The 24,429-nt window shown below is 35.0% G+C and overlaps 2 protein-coding genes and 1 long non-coding RNA gene across 7 annotated transcripts; all 3 read right to left on the reverse strand.

The window, feature by feature from the left end:
• Positions 1-2,618: 2,618 nt before the first annotated feature.
• On the reverse strand, positions 2,619-3,101 carry LOC114312278 (uncharacterized). Its single transcript, XM_028258495.2, has one exon. The coding sequence runs from the start codon at positions 3,099-3,101 to the stop codon at positions 2,619-2,621; it is 483 nt and encodes a 160-aa protein (XP_028114296.2).
• A 2,896-nt stretch (positions 3,102-5,997) lies between these two features.
• Positions 5,998-9,424, reverse strand: LOC145804773 (uncharacterized). Of its 5 annotated transcripts, none has more exons than XR_014347160.1 (4): positions 9,261-9,424; positions 9,053-9,178; positions 8,249-8,342; positions 5,998-6,238 (listed from the first exon to the last, which is right to left on the reverse strand). It is a non-coding gene; the product is annotated as an uncharacterized LOC145804773 (long non-coding RNA). The 5 variants fall into 5 exon arrangements; XR_014347159.1 differs by having other exon boundaries at positions 8,249-8,332; positions 9,261-9,422; XR_014347157.1 differs by having other exon boundaries at positions 9,053-9,424.
• A 3,801-nt stretch (positions 9,425-13,225) lies between these two features.
• Positions 13,226-13,660, reverse strand: LOC114312277 (uncharacterized). The gene has a single exon (XM_028258494.1). It carries the CDS (start codon positions 13,658-13,660, stop codon positions 13,226-13,228), a length of 435 nt encoding a protein of 144 aa, XP_028114295.1.
• Between the last annotated feature and the right edge of the window lie 10,769 nt (positions 13,661-24,429).

Below are 24,429 nucleotides of genomic sequence, written 5' to 3' on the forward strand. Positions count from 1 at the left end.
ATATATTAAAAAATTAATTATTTATTTTTCTTATTAAAAAAATTAATAATATACATATTATATTTGTTTATATTGGAAATTGTACTTTATTAATATTTTGCTTAACTTCTATAACTTGCGCCTCGCTTTGGTGAGGCGTGCGCCTCGCCTCGCCTCGCGCCTCGGGGCTTAGGTTCCAGGTGACCTTGGGGCCTCGATACGCCTAGGGCTTTTTAAAACACTGGTACTTGGAGAGTCGAAAGGAACAGGACCCAGCTCTAGCGAAATTTGGTGGCAGAGGAAAGAGGTTCAAGCGATAATTAAGGCAAAAAAAGAGTGCTTTAAAAAGTGTCAGAATGATAGAACTGAGGAAAACCTTAAGAGTTATAGATTGGCTAATAAGGAGGTCAAGAGAGTAATGAGAGAAGTTAAGTTGAAATCTTATAATGACCTATACACAAGACTAGATAGTAAAGAGGGACAAAAGAGGGTATACAAACTTACTAAGATATGTGAGATGAGAATAAGAGATTTTAATCAAATTAAGTGCATCAAGAGTGAGGATTCAAAGGTATTGGTGAAGGATGGAGAGATTAAAGAAAGATGAAAAAACTATTTTGAGAAACTATTAAATGAAGAACATGGCGGTATGTCAATAGGGGAAGAAATAGCCAGTAATACGATAAACCAAGACTATAGGTTCTATCGCAAGATTAAGAACTTTGAAGTAGAGATTGCACTTAGGAAGATGAAATCAAATAAGACTTTAGGACCCGATGATATCCTTATTGAAACTTGGAAGTGTTTGGATAAAAATGGGTTGCTTGGTTGACTAGGTTGTTTAGCAAAATTTTGTTGACTAGGAATATGCCAGATGGGTGAAGGAATAGTATTTTAGTGTAAATCTATAAGAATAAAAGAGATATTCAGAATTGTAACAACTATAGAGAAATCAAGCTAATGTGTCATATAATGAAAGTGTGCGAGAGGGTGATGGAACGCCGATTGCGAGATATAATAGAGGTGTCAGAAATTAATTTGGGTTTATGCCTAGCAGGTCAACAATGAAAGCGATCTATCTTTTAAGGAGAGTAATAGAAAAGTATAGAGAAAATAAACGAGACATTCATTCATTTGGTGTTTATCGACCTTGAGAAAGCATATGATAGAGTGCCTCGGGATATAATATGGTAGGTGTTAGAGAAGAAAGGGATGACAAAAGGTTACATTGATGTGATTAGGGACATGTATGAAGGGGTGGTGACCACTATCAGATTGTTTGTTGGAGAGACAAATGAATTTTTTATCACTGTAGGGTTATACCAAGGATCTACCTTGAGTCCTTATCTTTTTGCTTTAGTTATGGATGAGTTGACGAGAAAAATTTAAAATGATATGCCATGGCGTATGCTTTTTGTAGACGATATCGTGCCAGTGGATGAGACTAGAGAAGAAGTTAACACAAAGTTAGAGATTTGGAGAAAAACACTTGAATCTAAAGGATTCTAGATAAGCAGAACTAAGACAGAGTACATAGAGTGTAAATTTAGTAACAGTAATAATGAAAGCAAAGTAGAAGTGAAGATTGAGAACTAAGAACTACCTAAGAGTGAACATTTTCGTTATTTAGGATCAATTATCACAACGACGGGGGAGATTGATATGGATGTGGCTCATAGGATTAAGGTGGGATGGTGTAAGTGGAGAAGTATGTCTAGGGTACTGTGCGATAAACGAATACCCACTAAGTTCTATAGAACGACTATTAGACCAGCGATGTTGTATGGGATGGAGTGTTGGGCAACCAAGAAACAACATGTAAATAAGATAAGTTTGGCTGAGATGATGATGCTAAGGTGGATGTGTGACAAGACAAGACAAGACAAGACAAGACAAGACAAGACAGAATTAAGAATAAGTGTATTCGGGAATGGGTAGGAGTAGCCCCGATAGAAGATAAGTTGAGAGAAAATTGATTGAGATGGTTTGTTTATATTCAACGGAGACCAATGGAGACCAATAGAGGTAGTAGTGAAAAGATGCGATGCAATGACGATAGATGAAAGTGTTAGGGACTAGGTAGACTTATATTAACATTGTCTAGCATTGTAAATAGAGATATGGACATACTTAATTTGACTAACAAAATGACCCTTTGATAAAGTCGCGTGGAGAAAAATGATTCATGTAACCAACCCCATTTGATGGAACTTAAGGCTTGGTTTTGGTTTGGTTTGGTTTGGTTTTTAATTTGTTTGAGTTGAACATTAACATCAGTTAGGGAGCTTCAAGCTCTGTGTGGTATTTTGTCTATGTGGCAGGCTTACTAACAAACCATTTATGGGGAAATTATTCAATAATTCCGAAACAGTATGTGGTTATACTTCAAGTCAATCACCAATTACTTAACCCCATGTTGTTCCCCTATTTCCAAGATAAATCGTGGGCCCCTACCCCTTTCTACCAGTCAAAACCTTATGGAGCACCACGTGTCCATACTCCGGAAATATTGAATAATCACCTCTATTTATGCGGCTTGCAACTCTGAGTTAATCTACCGTTGAATCTGTTTGGGTGCATCTAAACTGTTACCCCTAGGGAAGGATGAAGAGAGCTTAAGGAGAGGATCTTAATTCAATTTATTTGGATTCCGAATAGACAAAGACATCCTTGGAGTCGTTGTTTGTGTTTTCAGATAATGCGCATAAACAGTAGGGGTATGTGTCGTTAACCTTGTAAAGGCATGCATAGCGTTTGAGATAGCGGTGGCGAAGTTGGATTATTGTAGTAGGACCAGTAGCGAAGCAATCGATGTCGAACAAAGTACATGCCAAACTGTCTTGGTCTTTGTTTCTTGCATCAGCATCAGCAGTAATCCATGAAGTGTTGGCGTTTTCAGCCGATTTCACTTGCAAGTATTTGTTGGAGCCAACATATTTTATGTGGTACATTCCACTCCCAGTACATGCCTGCTCCAATCTGAACTCCACGATCTGGTTCTTGCAATTCGCTCTGTCGGATGAGAGATATCCATTCAGCGGTTGATATTCTTCTATGCGCCGCACGTATTTATTGGTGATGGCTGATTTGAAGAACATTTTATCACCACCTGCCAATGCCATTCTCTCTCTCAATAATCACTTTTACTTGTTCCTTCTTTCTTGTGCTTCCCCTAACTCAAACATGTGCTTTTATTTATAAGGGGAAAAATGGTGGTGCTGTTGGCTAGGGTGCAATTTGGATGGACTCAACCTGAGCAATCTAAATTTAGCCTAAATTTTTTTAAGACTTTGACAAGATATTTTTAAATTTGATACGGGCTTGGACAAAAATTCATAAGTTTGAATTAAATTTAGATGAGCTTGGACAAAGAAGTCAAACAACCCGAACAACCTAAAACCTGAATTATACATATATAGATATATAAAAATATTAAATATATATAAATTATTAGGCATTATATAATATTAAAGTTATTTAGATTATTAAATTATATTGAATATATATTATATATACAAATAATATAAAATCTTACATTTTTTTTTTTATTTTTACTTACAAATTGTAAAGATTATAGCAACATCTCTCTTACATTATATAAATTATTTGTTTTGATGGTATTAATGATTTTCTATATAATAAAAAAAATGTAAATAGACTCAAATCTTAATAATTTAATAATGTAGCTAAAAAAAAAAGCCAAAATTTATTTAGAATTCAAGCAATTTGTACTATTCATATTTAACTTGGGTCGGACTTGGACAGACAACCTCAAGTTACAATTCAGGGCTGGATAGATCTCAGTACAACTTGAGTTACAAATTGTTAAATTATTTTTTTATATTTTTTATATGTTTTTTTTAAGGTTAAAATTTATTAAAAAATCAATTTCTAAATGAGTCCTGAGTGGGTGTTTAGATTTTTAAATTTTTTTTTATTTATACTTTTTTATTGGTTTATTTTTGTTTTTAGTGAATTTTTAAAAATAGGTTTTGAGATCCTACTCAAGAAGACGAACTGGATTATTTATAAAAAAAAAATAAAAATTAAAAGTTCCATAAAAAAGTACAAAAGAGACAAAAATAAGTAAAAAATAGTAATTTTTTCTTAAATTTATTTTGTTTGTTATTATTTTTTTTTAACTTTTAAGATTTGTCTTTGTGAGACGGATTAGAAAAATTAAAAAAAAAAATGACATAATTCATTCATATACAAAAGGATATTTTTGTAATTTTAAAAGTTAATTTATTTTCAACTTGTCAAATGATTTTTTGCACAAATAAGCTCGTTTTTTGACTTTTTAAAAATAAGTCAAAAGTTAACTCTTTTTCTTTTTCTTCTTTTTTTTTTTTTTTTTTTTTTTTTTTTTTTTTTTTTTTTGTCTTCCCAAAATAGCTCCCACTGGAGAGTAATTCTCTCTTGAGATTTCTCTTTAAATAATTGTCCTGTTTAATCTCTCTTGAGTTTTCTCTTTAAATAATTGTCTTGTTTAGGCTAAGAATAACACTATATGCACTAGTTAGTCTACATATTAGTGTATTAATAGATGATATAACATAATTTTAAAATTTTTGAATATTTGTAATTTATATAATAAATAAGGTCATTAATGATATTATAATAATAATTAGTATACTAGTGTGTATACTAATTGATGTGCATAGCACTATGAATAAGCTAAAGGGCCTTAATAACCTACTAGGTACGACAATTAATGTTTGACAATTAACAAATTGTAATTAATAAAGATGTTTACACATGTGATATTTTAAAAATATCTAATAATTTTTCAATTTTCATTTAGCTATGGTGGTCACAAGAAATTGTACTTTTGGCGACTAAATTTTTAGTCGCCAAATGATTTTCCCGACTAAATAGTTTGATCGCCAACTTGGTTGAGGAAAGATGGTTGGCGAAGGTATTGGCGACTAAAAAAATTTTAGTCGCCGAAAGTCCTAAATTGGCGACTAAACAAATAGTCGCCAAAAGTAAAGGTATTGGCGAAAAAAAAACTTTAGTCGTTGGTAGGCTAAACTGGCGACCAATCTTTTAGTCACCCAAAGCTTTCAAAAGAAAATTATATCACATTCTCAGCAACTAAAACATTTAGTCGCCAAAACTAAATTTATTTTCTACGACCAATTTATTTAGTAGCCAAAAAGATTTTTTTATTCATCTTATTTTTTTTAGCTACTAAATGTTTAGTAGCCTAAAGTGTAATTTTTTTTAGCTACTAAAAATTTAGTCACATAAAGTCTATTTTTTTATTTGGCTATTAAAATTTTAGTCGTCAAAAGTTTTTTTATTCATTTTATTTTTTTGTTAGCTACTAACTATTTAGTCACTAAAAATATTTATTACCTTTTTGGCTACCAATTATTTAATGGCCAAAAACATGATATTATTATTTTTTTTAATTTATCCTTAACCTGTATGTATTTTGTGCAACCAATACCATGTATATAAACAAAACAATACATACATTATCAATCATTTCGCAATTTGCATCCATTTCACTTCCAACCATCCAAAAATGAATAACTATGTCAAATTCTATACAAACTAAGTATGTTCCAATCTAAAATAATAATTCCATACAATCATATGAACTTGGTTACCACTTTTCAAAAACACTTTTAAGAAAATTCTACTTTCTTATTTTTTGTATTTTTTTGTTTTTACTGAATTTTTTAAATATTTTGAGCATTTTTTTTTAATTTTTAGACATACCTACCATAAATATACCTAAAAAGTAAAAAAAAATTGAAAAAAACCTTTTAAAAATTCACTAAATACCAAAAATACAAAAAAAAATACGAGAATTCAGTACATTTTTTTTTGTATTTTTATGTATTTATTAATTTTTAAAAATATTTTTTTACAAATTTTTTACTTTTTAGATACATCTAAGTAAGGTGCATCTAAAAAAATAAAAAAAATATTTACAATTTTAAAAATATTCACTAAAAACAAAAAAACACGAAAATCAAAAAATTCAATTTTCAAAAAACTTAATTCAAAAAACTCAAACCAAACACACTGATTATATTTGTATAGACTCTACGGATAATAGTGAATTTTTGAAAAGTCTGTCCAATATTAAACCTCATTTTCTAGAGCTTCAACAATATCCTTATCTTCAATGTTACTATGAAAAGCATGCTTCCCGCTGTTGTTACCATTTGTCATATTTGTATAAACTTTGCAAAAACAAGTTTTTCTTGCGAGGTTTAGATACATAGTGGAGAGATCAACATTCCTGCATGTTGGCAAAGTGAATGCTAGGCCCTAGTTATTAAAACTCAACTCTTACAGATCCAATCTTTACATTCAAATGGACAAAGAGAGACACCTACTATATGCATAATAGATCAACACTACATAAAAACTCACATTATCCCAAAACAACACAAAACCCCACATAATGAGCAAATTTCACAAAACCAGTGTCAAATAAATTGTTGCATACTAATACACCCTCAGATAGACAAAATGACAAAACAAATGCGAAAATTATAATATCCAGCAACAAGCATTCAAACCAAAAGCTAAGAGAAGAAAACAGTTTAAATTCCCTAGCACTCCAATTACATGAATGAGTATAAATGAATATAAGTTTTCATGGAAGTCAGGTAGTATCCCAATTTTATACCATATCAATTTTTACATCATCTAAAAATTTTAAAACAAAGCTTAAAATTCTAAAATTGTATTAGTCTATATATTTTGGGTTTTGCATGGCTTGAGTGATAGAATGAAACAATTACATGCTGGTAGCCTTACATTGGTCCAGCTCAACTTAGGTAGTTGGGTCAACTAAACTTAGGCAGTTGGGTCAACTACAAGAACATGTGGCAATCTGCACATGGACAATTACAACATCCAATAACTGATTGTAATTTGTAACCTACATATAGGGAGTGCCAAAGAATTCTACATTATCAAGTGTTGTAATAGATTGCCTTGGATTCCTTGTAACTACTTGGTGTATAATATATAAAGTCAGGATTCATCAGTAAATTGTTGTGTTATTTGCCTTACTTTGAAATTTTACTATGACTAAGTGCGCATACAAAATTGACTGAAATTATGTATCAAACATAGTGCCATCAAAGATAGAAAAATCAGTTCAAAAATTAACCCTGTGATAGTTGGCATTAGAGTTAGGTTGTGCTCTGCAATGGTTGGTGGTAGTGTTGCGCTAGAAGCCGTTCAGGAATGAGTAACTCGAGTGGAAAATTTGAGAGGGATTCCCCCTGATAAGTCACTCTTTGATAGATCAGTTGGATGATGTGGCTAATGGGTTTTTGCCCGTATAGACTTAGACAACAAACCGATTCACAGAAGTGATGGGAGATATGATTGCCATTTCAGATGCCTTAAATTGCATAATTCAGACAAATTGTCTCTTGTTAAGAAAGTCGTTGGTGGGAATTTCAATGGCGGTGATGTCTCTCACAAAGTGAAAGTCCTGAAACCTAAAGCCTTCAGTGGAACTTGAAGTGCCAAAGAGTTGGAAAACTTCCTATAAGATGTTGAGTAGCATTTTAAGGTTGTGTTTGTTGGATTTGGTTGAATTGCAAAAGCAATTGACAGAGTTGCTGGATGCTGCAGGGATGATCCATCGATCTAGCCCATACATTGCTTAGAAAAGGGATACTAAATTGGCTTCCTAGTACCATGGACCATTCCAAGTAATACAGAAAATAGGGCAAGCTGCCTATAAACTTGATTTACCTAGCCACTCCACTCCCGTATCGATCTAGTGTTCCATGTATCATTGCTGAAGAAAAAGGTTGGACAACAAATTCAGATTCAGAGTTGTTTACACCAACCCCAACAGGACTAGCAGATCAATGACAAGTTCAACCACTAGCAATCAGCTCAATTTAGTTGAAGTGGAGTTGGCTCATCTAATAGAAGAGCAGCAAAAATAGCTTTGATGAGGTGGCAGCACATGAGTGGTTGGTTGACAAGCAGTAAGTAGTTAGGTAGTTTCCGTAGTGATGTAATTTAGTGCAGTTTGTAATAATAGATAAGGGTTACAATTCAATTAGGCAGAGATTATTCACATCATGATTTTAGAATTTCAGCTCAAACTTGTTCTAATTATAACCAACCAGGAATGAATGATTTCGTAGTAAGTAAACCAAAATCCAAATGAATGAGCTATAAACCTCATTGAATTAATCAAACTGTCTCTGTCTTTGATTCACAAAATCGAAAAAAAAAAAAGCATAGAAGAGATAGATGAAGAATGGAAAAATACCTGACGAAGCGTTTGGAAATGAGAGGCTGAGCACCGTACTGCAAGGTAAGCAATTAGGAGTAGAACCAAACTCTGGAGTTGAACCTAAGTTGAGCTGGACCAATATAAGGCTACCAGCCTGAATAATTTAAGGAAAGTAAAAATAAATAGATGGGTTTTGCATGGCTTGAGTGATAGAATGAAAGCCAACGAGCCAACCAAAGCTGATCATAGATTGCTACAGTTGCAAGAAAGCCAGATAAAGTAGAAGAATGTTGGAAGATGAGGAATATAAAAATCACAAGCTCTTCACTCCATGCAATAAAAATCACACCCTTGGTTTCTTCTGCGTATTGGATTTCCCTTTATGCTTTTCTCTCTCTCTCTCTCTCTCTCTCTCTCTCGTGTGCAGACCATTCAAAGCTTCCACTTAGCTGATAGTTCTATTACCAATAAACCTTTTCTATATTTTCTTTCAGGTAATTGTTGGGTGATAGAACAGTCCAAACAATTCCAAAATCACTCATTTCAGTTTCATAAAAACCACTGGCTCTACAATTTCACATACAACAAATTAGGCTTGTGGCTTAGAATTTTGAGAAGCCTAGGGACATTTTATCAAACACTTTGAAGGCAAGAAAAAAATAATGATTCTGACCGACTTTGTTGAGCTATTTAGCTAGCAATTGAAGAGGAAAAATTTGAACTTTTGCTATTTTTTAACAGTCTATCACAAAACAGACATATATATATATATATGGGCAAATTGGTATCATGATCAAGTTAAAAAATACAAGTATGAAAGTGGGTAATTAATGAAATTACCAGATTGGACTAGGATAGAAGAATATGAAGTCGAAGCAGACGAAGAATTGCGAGAAGAACCCGGAATTGGGCCTTTGATAGGGAAGTACCTGTTCTTCTCCACATCAAAACAGAACCCTGGAAGATCTACACCCACATACATACATATATATACGAAATTAATTTTTGAAAAAATCACATATACACAGAGGTGGACGGTGGGTTGTACCGTCGTTGGTGGGGAGGTGGGTTGTACCGTCGCGGGTGAGGAGGTGGGTGCTCGTGTGCGACAGTGGTGGACGGTGGCCGGTAGGAGGGTCGCCTGCGATGGACTGAGAGAGAGAGAGAGAAGCGGGATTCTGAGAGAGTGAAATGGGAGAGGACTGAAGTAGTCGAATATTAATAACAATTGGCGACCAAAATTTAGTCGCTAATTATTTTTTAATCCCTCTATAATTTGAAATTCCCTCCAAATATTTTAATTTTTTTGGCGACTAAAATAATCTTTTGTTGCTGAAAATAAACTTTTGGCGACCAAATTTTCGGTCGCCAAAAATAAAAATATATTTTTTCTTTTTATTTGACTACTAAACAATTTTAGTAGCTAAAACTAACTATACCGCTACTAAATTATTTTTTTGTCGTTGAAAATATACTTTTGGCGATCAAATTTTTGGTTGTCAAATATTAATTTTTTTTTTCATTCGGCTACTAAAATTTTTTTTAGTCGCCAATTGTGATATTTTTAGCGACTAATTTTTTTTTTGTCGCCAATAATCAATATTCCTTGACAAAAAAAATTAGTAGCTAAATATTTGACTTTTGCCGACTAATATTATTTTTGGTCGCTAATTCAACAACTTTTGGCGACTAATTTTTTTTTGTCACCAAAAATAATCACCAAAAGTGCATTTTGTTGCTCCATGGAGAAAAATAATCCTTTAATAGACCAATTATGCTATATAAACGAAATTTATACACAATGAACCCCAGTGGATTTTTTTAAAAATAATTATATATTCATAAAAAAATATAATTTTAATTATTAATATTTATAAAATTAATCACAAATTTGATATTTCCCTATGAATTTATATGGAAACAACAATTTATGATTGATTTATTTGTAGTATGAAATTTGTAATACTTGCTGTGCTAATTAAAAAATGGCATGAAATTATGTTATTCATGTGCTCTTAAGAAATACCAAATTTTTATTATCTTTTATAATTTTTATGATTACGTTTGATATTAATGAAATATATGACTATAATAACATAAAAGGATTATTTATTATTAAATTATTATCATTCTCACTTAAGAGGGGGGTGAGTGATTTTTAAGGACATTTTGTTTCTAATTTTATCCTTTTAATTTTTATTAACAACTATTTGTTGAAATTTGTTTTCTATCTGTTGATTTTTTTTTCCTTCTATTTATTGAAAATTTTTATTATATATGTGTAGAAATGGTTTATTGGGAGAGAGACTGTGTACAATATATATATATATATATACATGGCTATTTTGATTATTTTAACTAAGTTTGTCCTTATGAATAGAGTATTTAAGCGTCCAGACCGTTGGCCAAACAAAATTTAAATTTGAATTTATGGGTCGAATGCCTAAATTATTATATCACCCCCAAAAAATGTTACATCATATATTGTTCAATAAAATTTATAAATTAATATAAAATAAAGTTTATTTGTTAAAAAAATTTAGGCATCATATTAAAATAATTTTAATTCAAAATAATATTTGAATTTTAAAAAAATTATGAGATAGTTAACCACGAGTCTTTTTTATTGATTTAAAAATTGTCAATTAAGAACAATTATGTTAGGAATATACAATTCTTTTGGAGAAAATTACATAAAAAACTGCAGAATTTAACCTTGATAACAAATTAAATCCTATATATATATATTTTCAAATCCTATATATATATATATATATATATATTTTTTTTTTTTCATATCAAGCCTTACCTTTTTAGGCTTTTCTCGGACCTGTCCTGCCGTCTAACCTTTTCTCGGACCAAGTGTTTGAATATGTTTCGGCAGGGGCTTGGCCCTACATGGGCTTGTCCACTCAAATGTTTTTAGACTTGAGTAACGGTTAGTGAGCTTGGTTAAATCTGATCCAATCCTGACCCGTGACACTTTTTTTTCTTGAAATAATATTATTTTAATAAGAAATGATATTTTCATACCTTGCCTACTTGCCTCTCACATTACAAAATATTATTGGACGGGCGACATGACCGTGTAGTATTTCAAACTCATGTGATAATTTATGTCTATTGTATAGAGCAAAATTGTAAAAGAAATTGTATGAGAGGTTAAAAAGAGGATGTGAATATTATTTTATTTTTTTTATTCACACACAAACAAACAAACACACATATATATATATATATATATATATATTGTATAGCATTACTTTAATAAATTGTCATATAATCATAACGTAAACCTCAATTTTTTTCTTGTAATTTATTGTATGTTCAGTTTGGGCTCACATATTGGCAATCAATTTTATTCTAATTTATTCATCTTATAAATTCTTGTGTATATATCATGATCAATGAAAAAATCAAAATAATCGAATAATTGTAGTATTGGAGAGTTTAGGATTTGGGTGCATACCTTGATCTTTTTATAGATGGTCTTTGACTTGGGCCATTGATGATGGTGGGCCTCAGTCTTGTTGGGTCTTGAGCCAAATAAGTTGAGTAAAAAAGATGAAAAACAAACCAATCAACTCAATAGGAGACGATGAATCGCTTTGGGGTTCAAATGCAACGCACAATTGAGACACCTTATCGTTGTTCATGTTGGGTTCATGTGCATGCTTTTTATTCGTCCACTAGCTATCCATTGGACTCTATTTATTTATTTGAGTTTTATTATTATTTTTAAGTTTTAAAATCGTCTAGTTTAAAAATTGATTAAAAGTACAAAACTTCAGTTTAATAAATTCTTTTAAGCAAAGTTATGTTGACTCGATCGATTTTATAGAAATGAATCCTTTTGATATATGATTATTTATTTATTTATTTTTTTATATATAGTTGGTAGAGTTTAAATTTCTTAATAACTACCCTAACTAAAAATTTTTAGAGCAACCACTGGATAAATTTTGTTTTTCATTGATCTAACTATATTGTAGTTCTTATTTACATTACTCGTTGAATGATTATACTTTCAAGCATGGGCTATTCGACTTTACTTGGCCCCAATATTTGGTGCATATTTTTGCAATAACTTGGGTCTACTGCATGGCTTGTCCATTCTAATATTTTACTTTTTAGGCCTGATTAATGTCTCAACGAGCTTGGTTAAGCTTGACCAATTAGCCCAGTCGGTGACACCTATTTTCTTGAGATGATATGTTATGTTTTTAAATGAAAAATAATAATCACACATTCCTTTTAGTCACTCATATTACACTCCCCTTGTGAGGGGGTAATATGAACAAAACTGAAAAGAAAAATGAGAGTGAGACGTGAAAAGGAGGGTGTGGATATTATTTTTCTTTGATATATATATATATATATACATATATGCTTGTGTGCAACATTAATTTAATACAAAGATTATCATATAGTCCTTCATGTAAACCACAAAAATTTCCTCCTAATTTAATTTATATTCAATTTGGGCCTTGTACGCTCGATCGACTGATGCTTTAATCTATTCATTTTGTAAGCTATTATATATAGCTCATAATTGATGTAAAAAATCATACTGATTCAATAATTTTATAAATTAGGTTTTAAAAAATTGATAATTAATTTTGAAAAATCATAACCATAGTTTATTTTTATAAATAAGGAACACCCCAACAACAACAACATGCAAAAGGTCCGAAAAAAAGTAAGGGAAACACAAATTATTTTATTATGGTGCCTGCCAAGATAATCTTAGTAGGCAATATTTCACAACATTATTGCACTGGAAAATGAAAACTAATAAAAGCAAAACACGAAACACACATAAAAAGAAAGAAAAGGAGAAGAAGAAGAAGAAGCAGCCATTTTCGCAGGCAAGGAAATGCGATTGCACTTAGCATGTGCAACAAGCCTTTAAACCCCTAAGTTATCCGTAGAGGACGAGTGAAGTCTCGTGAGGGTTTGCAGAGATGTTACCCACAAACATCTACCCACCAATAAATTGGCGGTGGTGGTTTATTAGAATTTTTCACAGACAAAGACATCCTTGGAGTCATTGTCTGTGCTGTCAGATACTGCGCGTAAGTAGTAATCGTCGCCATCCTTGAAAGCACATGCATAGCGTTGGAGATTGCCGTGGCGAAGTCGGGCTGTTTTACCAACAGGATCAGTAGCAGAAGTAGCGAAGCAGTTGACATGGAACATAGTACATGCCAAACTTCTTTGGTCTTCGTTAATTACATCAGCATCAGCCGTAATCCATAGGTCACCCGCCGATTTCACTTGCCAGTATTTGTTGGTTTCACGACTTTTTATGTGGTACATATCATTTCCAGTACGTGCCTTCTCAAGGTACATTTGTGGGTTACCCCTTCCGTTGGCTGAGAGACGTGCATCTTTCATGGGCCGCAGGTATTTATCGGTGATGACTGATTTGACACCTACGGATTCCATTCTCTCTATCTCTCTGTTCTCTTGTCTTCACTTCTCTCTTAATAATCGCTTTTACTTGTTCCTTGTTTTCTTGTGCTTTCCCTAGCTCAAACCCGTGCTGCTATTTATAAGCACAAAAAGGATTTAAATTCTAGGACATTTAAAAGATGACACGTCAAACAAAACCATTCCAACTGTATATTTAATAACTTTGGGAACCCTAACCACGTTTGCTCTTCTTGCTGAAAAGTTATTAAACACCCCAATGTACCGTGTGGATTGTTTACATAGATCGTTCCGTTAATGAAAAATAGACATATTTAGTGAGTTAATTTTTACTTTTAACTATATATCAAAAACGAGTTATTATGTTTTACTTGTAAAATTTTATTATCATTGTATTTCTTTTTTGAAAAAATTATTATTGTATTTAGATCATAAATTTAAATAGAGATTTTTTTTTTTAAAAAAAGAAGAGAAATAAAGAAAAAAAATTTAACTTATATTTTATTTACATTTTAGTCATATATTTTATTATTTAATTTCCAAATCTCTACTCAAATTTATGATCTAAAACAAAACATACATTATTAATTTTCAGATTTTCATTTAGCTATGGTAGAGAAAAGTAAGCCTTTAATGGACCAATTATGTTATTATACACAATGAACGTCAGTGGACTTTTTTTAAAAAATTAATTACATATTTATGAAAAAAATTCATAATTTTAATTATTAATATTCATAAAATTAATCACTAATTTGATATTTCCCCATGGATTTATATGGAAACGACAATTTATGATTGATTTATTTTTCTTATGAAATTTATAATATTTACAGTGCTAATTAAAAAAATGGCCTTAAATTATGGTATTCGTGTGTAGCGGCGGGGTTAGGAAACTAAATCGGGACATTTATTGATTAGAATTTTAATTTTTTTTTTCATAACCAACAATAAGAAGATAATAATAATTTTTGAATTAATATTAAGTACAAAAACTTAAATAAATTATTACAAAGGTATTTCACATAAAATTTTACAATTAACTTCGAGTAAAATTGAAAAGAAAGTATTGTATGTAACTAGTGTATCATGAACAATATTAAAAAATTTATATATTTAAGTTTTAAAATAAATTATATAATGGTAAGATAAATCAAAGTTTTACAAAATTTGAGTAAAAATTTCATATAATAGTGATATGACGTCATTATTGACATATGATATCACTAATCAATAGTAAAGCAACATAGGAAGGGTGAACTCCACATGCAAATATAACTAACACTCCAATAATTTTTACATATATATAGTGAGATTAATTATATTTAAATATCAATAATGATGGATATTACTTTTATATTGAATTTTTTTCACAAAATTTTCATACATAAAAATACAATTTATTGTAGTCACTTCATTTTCAATAAAACAATCACTATTGTTTTTATAAATTTAAAAATGCCCTTGACATTTTATTCTAAATATTATTTTTGTTTAAAATTTTATTTATATACATATGTTAAAAAAAAAAAATATCCAGGAGAGGCACGTGACCCCCCCGGTCACCATGTGGCTCCGTAACTATTCGTGTGCTCTTAAGAAATACCAAATTTTTATTATCTTTTATAAATTTTTGGGTAAATTACAAATACAACGCCTGAGGTTTGTGAGTATGAAATTTATTACTGATAGCATTTTATCAGTGATTAATTTATCACTGCTAAATTATTGTGAATTTGTTTTTGCGATTTAGTAAATGTGTAGATCTGTTTTTATGAATTAGTGAGTGTGTATGTATGTGAGCATGAGAGAACAAAAGGAACAAAAAGAACAATATATAAGGAATAAAAGGAAGACAACATATAGGGAAGAGCTCACAGGGGAGAGCTTGTGAGCAGCTTCTTGCTTCATGCGTATGGTGTGATTTGAAGGGTAAAATTAAAAATGGAAATAGGCCAGGACTTGGCCGGTATTAACTTACTTCCATGGGACTGGCCGGTAAGTCCCCCTAATATATTCTCTCCCTGGGTCCACCTGCCCCTGTCGTTGGCTTTTTCTTGGCCCAAGTGTTTGAAATACGTTTTGGTAATGGCTTGGGCCTACATGGGCTAGCTTGTTGATTAAGGCCGAATTGTACATCATTGAGGCAATTAATTAGAGTCTCTAAACTTCACTTGCTGGTCAAACCGTATACTTTATGTGTGTTGAATGTCAATCAGGTTGTACATCGTCGGAGCATAAATGGGCAAAAAGACAGAATTTGGACAGAGTTGACTTTTCCCGTACATGCGTTGACTTTCTCGCACGTGTGTTGACTTTCCCGCACGTGCATTGACTTTTTCTGAGAAAGTCAGCCCGACATTTCAAACCTGTTTGGATGAGATTGGATGCATAAAAGGGCAAGGAAAAGACTTTTCTAGGGTTCTGAACTTGTTTTGACCTAAAGAGAGATGCTAGGGTTTGGAAGGGAAGAGAAACAAAAAGCTTCAAGGATGTCTCCCATGGTGGTTCTTTCTCCATCTACCTCCTTCCACTCCTCCATGAGTGGCTAGTCTCCTTTTCTAAGGTTTTGATGAAACCCTAGCCATGTAATTATTTTGTTTTCTTTTTGATTTTTAATTATGTAAAGGTTTGAACATTTGTATGGTGATTTAGAAGTTTCTTTTATATATTTTTCAGTATCTCTTCGAATATTTGACTTTCTGTGATTGTTGAATGTTATCTATACATGATTTTTCTATTCCTTCACATTCAAGGTATGAGACAAACCATGCTACGAGGAACGAGTCGTATCACTACCTTAGTTTAGAGTAAACGATTCGTATTACTTGAGATGGTTCGTGCTCGTACATTGAATGTGATGATTTTCTTGTTAAATGCTTTGAGCTTGTAGTTGCGAAGCATTAATCCGTTCAAACCATAGCATAATTGATTTCAATTGAAAACCCTAATTACGTGGCTAGTGGTGGACTCTTTGCCCTAGTTTTCCCCCCCAAATCAGTAAACCTAATTTCATTTATTATTGATAATTTAATTCCTTAGTTTAATTTATTTGTTATTAAATTAGGTTATGAACAATCAATCTTTTTATCAAAATTAATTTAGGAATTTAATAATTAAATTAGTTTAATTTCACAATTGTCCCTGTGGATCGATACCTGGACTTGCCATTATTCTAAAAGAATTTGGTATAGTTTAGTGATTATTTTTGGTGTGTTCAACAACTCATCAAATTTTGGCGCCGTTGCCGGGGACTTATGGCGAAATTATTTAATTTAAAGTTACATTCTTATTTTAATTTTTAGTTTAGGATTTTATGCTTTTGGTGTTGCTAAGTGTGCAGAGCGTTTGAAGTTGGAGCTATCATTGAAGTGCAAGCGGAGCGCAGCCGAGCTTTAAAAATAAAAAAAAAACCGCAGCACTAAAGTGAGTAAACAGAAGTAAACACTCACAAGCAAAGCACCAAAGTGTTAAAACGAAAGTCAAAGCTCAATTGGGGGTTGGAGACAACGTCTACACGCCAAGCATCCGCAAGACGAGTAAAGTGTTTTCATTGAATCGCTGTGAGTATTTCTCCTTTAGTATTCTGCTTTCGTAACTTAGTGTACCGAGTTGAACTTTTTGTGTGTGTGTGGGTAGTGTATGCACGGGCGCCGTTCTTGTCGCCCTGAATTGTGGAGGACCTTGAATTAGAATGGACTCTTAGGAGACTTAGGGCTTCTGCCCGTGTTCCTAGGCTCGAGTATTCATATTCATACATTGAGCCATTAGAGATGGCAAATCTTGATGTCCCGGATGTGCCCAACCGGACACTTAAGGATTATTTTACACCCACTGCATATACATCACCATCATGCATCCAATTACCCAACACCACTGCTGCTCATTATGAGATTAAGTCCAGCACCATACAAATGCTCCCATCATTCCATTGACTAACTCATGATGATCCTTATAAGCATTTGAATGAATTTCTAGAAATTTGCTCGACAGTGAGGATCCAGAATTTCACAAATGAGGCCTTAATGTTGCGATTGTTTCCATTCTCGTTAAAGGATAAAGCCAAACACTGGCTAAATTCTTTACCTGCTAATTCAATCACAACTTGGGACCAATTATAGCAACGGTTCTTGGAGAAGTACTTTTCCATAGGTAAAACCAACCAACTTAGGCGAGCCATCACAAACTTTGCTCAAATGGATGGCGAGCAATTCCATGAGACGTGGGAAAGACTTAGAGACCTTCTCCAACAGTGTCCCCACCACCAAGTGCCTGATTGGCAACTTGTTCAAACATTTTATTATGGCTTAACTGAGCCGCACCGCCAAATGGTGGATTCGTCCTGTGGTGGGACATTTATGACGAAAAATGATGCCGAGGCATGGCAATTGTTTGAGAACTTAAGTGATAATTCCCTTCACCATGCCTCCGCAGCCCAGCAAGTCCGACAATCAATAGTTGGAGCCCCAAAAAGAGGGGGCATTTATGAGGTCGGACAAAACCTAGAGTTAGCCCAACAAGTAGAGGCACTGCCCCGCAAGATGGACCAATTATTAGCTACGGGACATGCCCCTACCCAGCAAGATTAGCCTCAATTTCACGAGGCATGTGTTATTTGTGCGAGCCCTGCTCATGACTTGAGTGAGTGCCCTTCGGCATCACAATTTTCGGAGTTAGTCCAAGAGCATGTGAATGCGGCTCAAGGATTCTCCAACCCGGGTAATGATCCATACTCCAACACATACAATCCGGGATGGAGAAATCACCCTAATTTCTTATGGAGACCCCCTTCACAAGGCACTTCTTACAATCCTCCACCACCAAGGCAGAATTTCAATAATTTTGCCAACCAATCATCTTATCGACCACCGCAACCTTATCGACCCCCACAACCATACCGGCAACCACAACCACAACCCCCGCCTGTTCTTCAGGGCAACTCTGCCTTTGAGACTCAGGTGTTGGAAATTCTCTCAAAACATAAGGGGTTAGCACTGGTAGTTCACTCCCACACTCACTCTATTGCCAAGCTAGAGACCCAATTGGGTCAAATGGCTAACAACATGAATCGGAGAGAGGAGGGAAAATTACTAAGTCAAACTGTGGCCAACCCTAAGGGACAATACGGGGCAGAGAGTTCGGGTGGGAATGGGAAGCAACATGAGCAAGTGCAGGCGGTGGTTGCTTTGAGAAGTGGTAGGGAGTTAGAGCCTCAGTCAGTTGCGTCTGATGCAACTAGAGTTAAGAAGGGTGACCACGGTGGTTCACCTAGTGAGAGCAAGGGTGATGGGAAAACACTTAAGAGGGATGACTTAGTCCCTAGTACTTCACTTGAGCCCAAGGCACCATATGTGCCTAAGGCACCCTTTCCCCAGTGCCTTGACACACCGTCCCCTTTTAATAAGAAGGCGGCATCTATGGAGGCAATGATGGAGGTCTTTAAACAGGTAAAAATCAACCTCCCCCTGTTGGAGGCGATTAAGCAAGTACCATCATATGCCAAATTTCTGAAGGACCTTTGTACGCAAAAGCGTAAATCTAGGACACATGTGTCCCAAAAGGTCCTACTCACGGAGCAAGAAGCTCCATCTTGTTGAATGACACACCTCCTAAGCTCAAGGACCGGGGTGCCCCAACCATTGCACGCATTATAGGGGACCATTTCATTGATAGGGCCTTATTGGATTTAGGGGCTAGTGTTAATTTGTTGTCGTACTCTGTGTACGAGGAATTTGGGCTTGGCGAGTTGAAGCCCACTACTGTTACTCTTCAGTTAGCTGACCGGTCCCTCAAAGTGCCACGAGGCATGATTGAGGATGTGCTAGTTAAGGTTGATAGGTTCTACTTCCCTGTTGACTTTTTAGTTTTAGACATGGAACCGGTAGCTAGTTCTAGGAAACAAATCCTAGTGATCTTGGGTCGACCTTTCTTGGCTACGGCCAATGCATGCATTAATTGTCGTACCGGGGTAATGGAAGTTTCATTTGGTAACATGCAAGTGAAACTTAATATTTTTCAAGCATCACAACAACCTCATGAGAGAGATGAGTGCTTGTTAGTGGATGTTGTGGATGAGATTGTGGAGGAGGCTTTGCCTTCCATTCTTGTAGAGGACCCTTTAGAGGCTTGTCTAGCTCATTTTGGGTTTGAAAATTTTGATATTGATGGGTCAGTTGAGGAGGTGAATGTCTTGCTTAATTCTTCTTCTACACTGGATTTTGCTCCATGGAAAGCCCGGTTTGAGTCACTTCCTCCTCTGTCGAGAGAGCCTGCCATACTATCTTTGGTCACACCACCTACACTTGAGTTGAAGCCATTCCCGACCACACTCAAGTATGCATTTTTAGGGCCCCAAGATACTTTACCGGTCATCATTGCATCTGACTTGACTGTAGAGCAGGAGAGTCAGTTAATGAGTGTTCTCGTGGCACATCGGAGTGCTATAGGGTGGTCAGTGGCTAATTTGAAAGGGATAGATCCCTCTGTGTGCATGCATTATATACACTTAGAGGAGGACTTCAAACCTTCTCGCAAAATGCAACGGAGACTGAATCCTAATATGAAAGAGGTGGTGAAAAAGGAGGTATTGAAATTGTTGGATGCGGGTATCATATACCCCATCTCTGATAGTAAGTGGGTGAGTCCCACACAAGTGGTGCCCAAGAAATCGGGCATCACCGTTGTTAAGAATGAGGGAGGAGAGTTAGTCCCCACACGAACCACTACTGGGTGGCGAGTGTGCATTGATTATAGGAGACTAAATTCCTTGACTAGGAAGGATCATTTTCCCTTACCTTTCATTGACCAAATCCTAGAGCAGTTAGCGGGGCAGGGTTTCTATTGTTTTCTTGATGGCTACTCGAGATATAATCAAGTCCCGGTGTACCCTGTTGACCAGGAAAAGACCACATTCACATGCCCTTTTGGCACTTTTGCTTACAGGCGCATGCCCTTCGGGCTATGTAATGCACCGACGACCTTTCAACGGTGCATGATGGCCATTTTCTCCGATATGGTGGAGAAATTCTTAGAGGTTTTTATGGATGACTTTTTGGTGTTTGGACCGTCTTTTGAGGAATGCCTTAGGAACTTGACTAGAGTGTTAGAACGATGTACTGAGGCAAACCTAATCTTGATTTAGGAAAAGAGCCATTTTATGGTTCGTGAGGGTATAGTGTTGGGACACATTGTGTCCCCTCGAGGTATAGAGGTTGACAAAGCTAAGGTTGACCTCATTGCAGGCCTTCCTCCACCCAATTCCGTGCGTCAAATTAGGTCTTTCTTAGGGCATGCAGATTTTTACCGTAGGTTCATCAAAGACTTTAGTAAGATATCACGTCCTTTGTGTAGTTTATTGGTTAAGGATGCACCTTTTGTCTTTGATGGGGCATGCTTAAAGGCATTTGAAACACTGAGCATGGCCCTGACCACTGCCCCAATCATGAAATCACCAGATTGGTCGTTTCCCTTTGAAATCATGTGTGATGCCTCCGATTATGCTGTCGAGGCTGTGTTAGGCCAAAGGGTCAATAAGGCACCATTTGCTATATACTATGCTAGTCGCACTCTCTCGGATGCACAATTGAATTACATTACCACCGAGAAAGAGTTGCTAGTTGTGGTCTTTGCCTTAGAAAAATTTCGGTCTTATCTCCTAGGGTCCAAGGTCATAGTCTTCACTGATCATGCCGCTTTGCAGTATTTACTATCTAAGAAAGAGACCAAACCTAGGTTGATTAGATGGATTTTGTTGCTTCAGGAATTTGATTTAGAGATCCGTGATAAGAAAGGATCTGAGAATGTGGTGGCAGATCATCTCTCCCGAATCCTCATTGAGTATAATAGTGACCCTCTTATTTTGCATGATTCGTTTCCTGACGAACAACTCTTTGAGCTGTCACAAGCGAGCCCCCCGTGGTTTGCACATATTGTGAATTACTTGGCCATTGGGCAAATTCCACAGAATTGGTCTAAGCAAGACAAAGACTGATTCTTTTCGTAGGTCAGGTATTACTTTTGGGAGGATCCAGAGTTGTTTAAATATTGCTCCGACCAAGTGATCCGACGGTGTGTGCCGGAGAGTGAGGTGCATAGCATTCTTACATTTTGTCATTCTTCTGCATGTGGCGGTCATTTTAGTGGGCATAAAATGGCCGTCAAGATTTTATAGAGTGGGTTTTCTTGGCCCACAATTTTTAAAGATGCCCATCAATTTTGTAGAACTTGTTTGCGCTGTCAGCAAATGGGTTCGATGTCTCGGCGTGACATGATGCCAATGTCCCCTATTCTTGTGGTAGAAATATTTGATGTTTGGGGGATTGATTTTATGGGTCCTTTCCCGTCGTCATTCGGGTTTGAGTACATTCTCTTGGCAGTAGATTATGTGTCTAAGTGGGTGGAGGCAATAGCTACCCGAACAAACGATCATAGAGTGGTAATTAAATTTTTGCATGAAAACATCTTTAGTCATTTTGGGTTTCCTAGAGCCATAATAAGTGATTAGGGTACACATTTTTGTAATCGGTTCTTTGAATACTCTATCACTCATAAAGTTAGCACTCCATACCACCCTCAAACTAGTGACCAAGTGGAAGTCTCAAATAGGGAGGTAAAACACATAATTGAGAAAACGGTGAGACCGGATAGGAAAGATTGGTCACAACGGTTAATTGATGCATTATGGGCTTACCATACTGCTTATAAGACACCCATTGGGATGTCACCATATAGAGCGGTGTTCGGAAAAGCTTGCCATCTCCCGGTTGAACTGGAGCACCGAGCATTGTGGGCCATAAAGAAGTTTAACTTTGATATGACTGCGACTGGGCTCAACCGGAAATTGCAACTCAATGAGTTGGAGGAAATCCAGAATGATGGATATGAGAGTTCGAGAGTTTTTAAAGCTCGGACTAAAGAATTCCATGACAAGAACATTAATAAAAAATCCTTTGAACTCGGCCAAAAAGTGTGGCTTTTTAATTCAAAATTGAGACTCTTTCCGGGTAAGCTAAGATCAAGATGGGATGGCCCCTTTGAGGTTGTTGAGGCATTTATTCATGGCACCGTTGAGGTGCGAGATCCAAAGGCTGGCCACACTTTCAAAGTGAATGGCCAAAGATTGAAACCTTATATAGAGGGGATTGAGAATGGGGATATGATTAGTCCATTGCTTTGATGGACCCATTTTACTATGATTCATAAATTGATTTCTTGTTCTCTTTTCTTTCCCTTCTATGCTATTTTGTTTTTCTTTGTTCTCGTCATGCTTTATTTGCATCTAGGAGACTTTAAATCCTCTAAAGGTGTAATTCCTTTGGTGTTAGCCGTGCCCGAACGGCATCTGACGGTCTGGTATAGCCACCTAATCGTGTTTGTAGTGAGTTCTTAGGAGACCAACTGAGACGGTGGAAACTAGAGTTCGAATGGCAAAGCCTAGAACACAAAAGTTTGGGATTTCTGAGACTAGAGTCTGGTTTAAATATCCAGAGGTGTGGAGATTGCTTCAAAACTACCTCGGCTTGCGCCTCGATTCTGGATACCGAATCAACCTAGTCTATCACCCTGTTGGAAAATAGGAAAAGTTACAAACACAGTTAGGGAGAAAAGTAGTACCCGTGGTTTTCGCGTGAAGATTATACCTTTAGTAGGCATTCCGTTATTTTTTTATGTGTTATATTTATTTCGGATGTCAATTGAAGGTAGAAATGGTTAAGTATATTTGGGTTGTACTAGCCCGAAGGCTATAAACTACGTTGGGTTTTATTACCTAGGGGATTCTGAAGTGGCAACTTTATGCCATAACTCTAGTGCCTTTTGTTAGGTGCTGGGAGTTAGTTTTCCATTTTCTTGAAGCATGTACGCTTGCGAGTGCTTCTTGATTTTGTTAAACTATGTTGTTGCAATGTAGCAGAAAAAGGTCATTGCATGCGTATGGGTGGAAGGGACCCTCCCTAGCCTGGGTAAGACCTTGATTTCTACTTTGTGGTATATGGGAAATCAAGTGTTCAACCACATTCATTCATTCAAAAAAAAAAAAAAAAAAGAGCATGCTTTCATGTTTATTTTCTGTGTTAAAAAAAAAAAGTGTTATACTTGCTCAATTTAAAAAAATAAATAAATAGTAATGAAAAAAAAAAAATGGTTATACTTGTTCAATTTAAAAAAAAAAAAGTGAGGAAATCGCCGCACGTGCGGCCTGGGCCCCGCACGTGCGGTAAATTTGGTGAAACTCAAAGTTGCCCACTGCTTTATAAGCAGGTGCGGCACCAACGGCGTTGACCAAGCCGCACGTGCGGGACGACAAAAATTCAAAAAAAAAAAAAATCGCGAGGGGTGAAATCGCCGCACGTGCGGCTTGGGCCTCGCACGTGCAGGAAATTTGGTGAATTCCAAACTGCATTCTGCTTAATAAGCAGGTGCAGAACCAAGTGCGCCATCAAGCCGCACGTGCGGCTTGGGCCCTGCACGTGCGGGAATTTTCGAAAAAAAAAAAATTTGTTTTGTTTTGTCTTCTTCTATTTTTATTTTATTTTATTTTATTTTTATTATTTCATTTTTATTTATTTACTTATTTCAAAATAAATAAATAAGTAAATAATTTTTTAAATAAATACATAAATAAATTTTAAATATAAATAAATAAATATACAATTATTTTGTTTATAAATTTTTTATATATATATAAAAAAAAAGTGTGAAGTGTGTATATGTTATTCTCTGCCTACCTGGATGTGCATCTACAATTCTGGTAATATTCTCTCATTTCTCTTTACTTTTTCATTGAG

The sequence above is a fragment of the Camellia sinensis genome, chromosome 12 (assembly GCF_055761805.1).
Source record: "Camellia sinensis isolate YWXY chromosome 12, ASM5576180v1, whole genome shotgun sequence".
Lineage (NCBI taxonomy): Eukaryota > Viridiplantae > Streptophyta > Magnoliopsida > Ericales > Theaceae > Camellia > Camellia sinensis.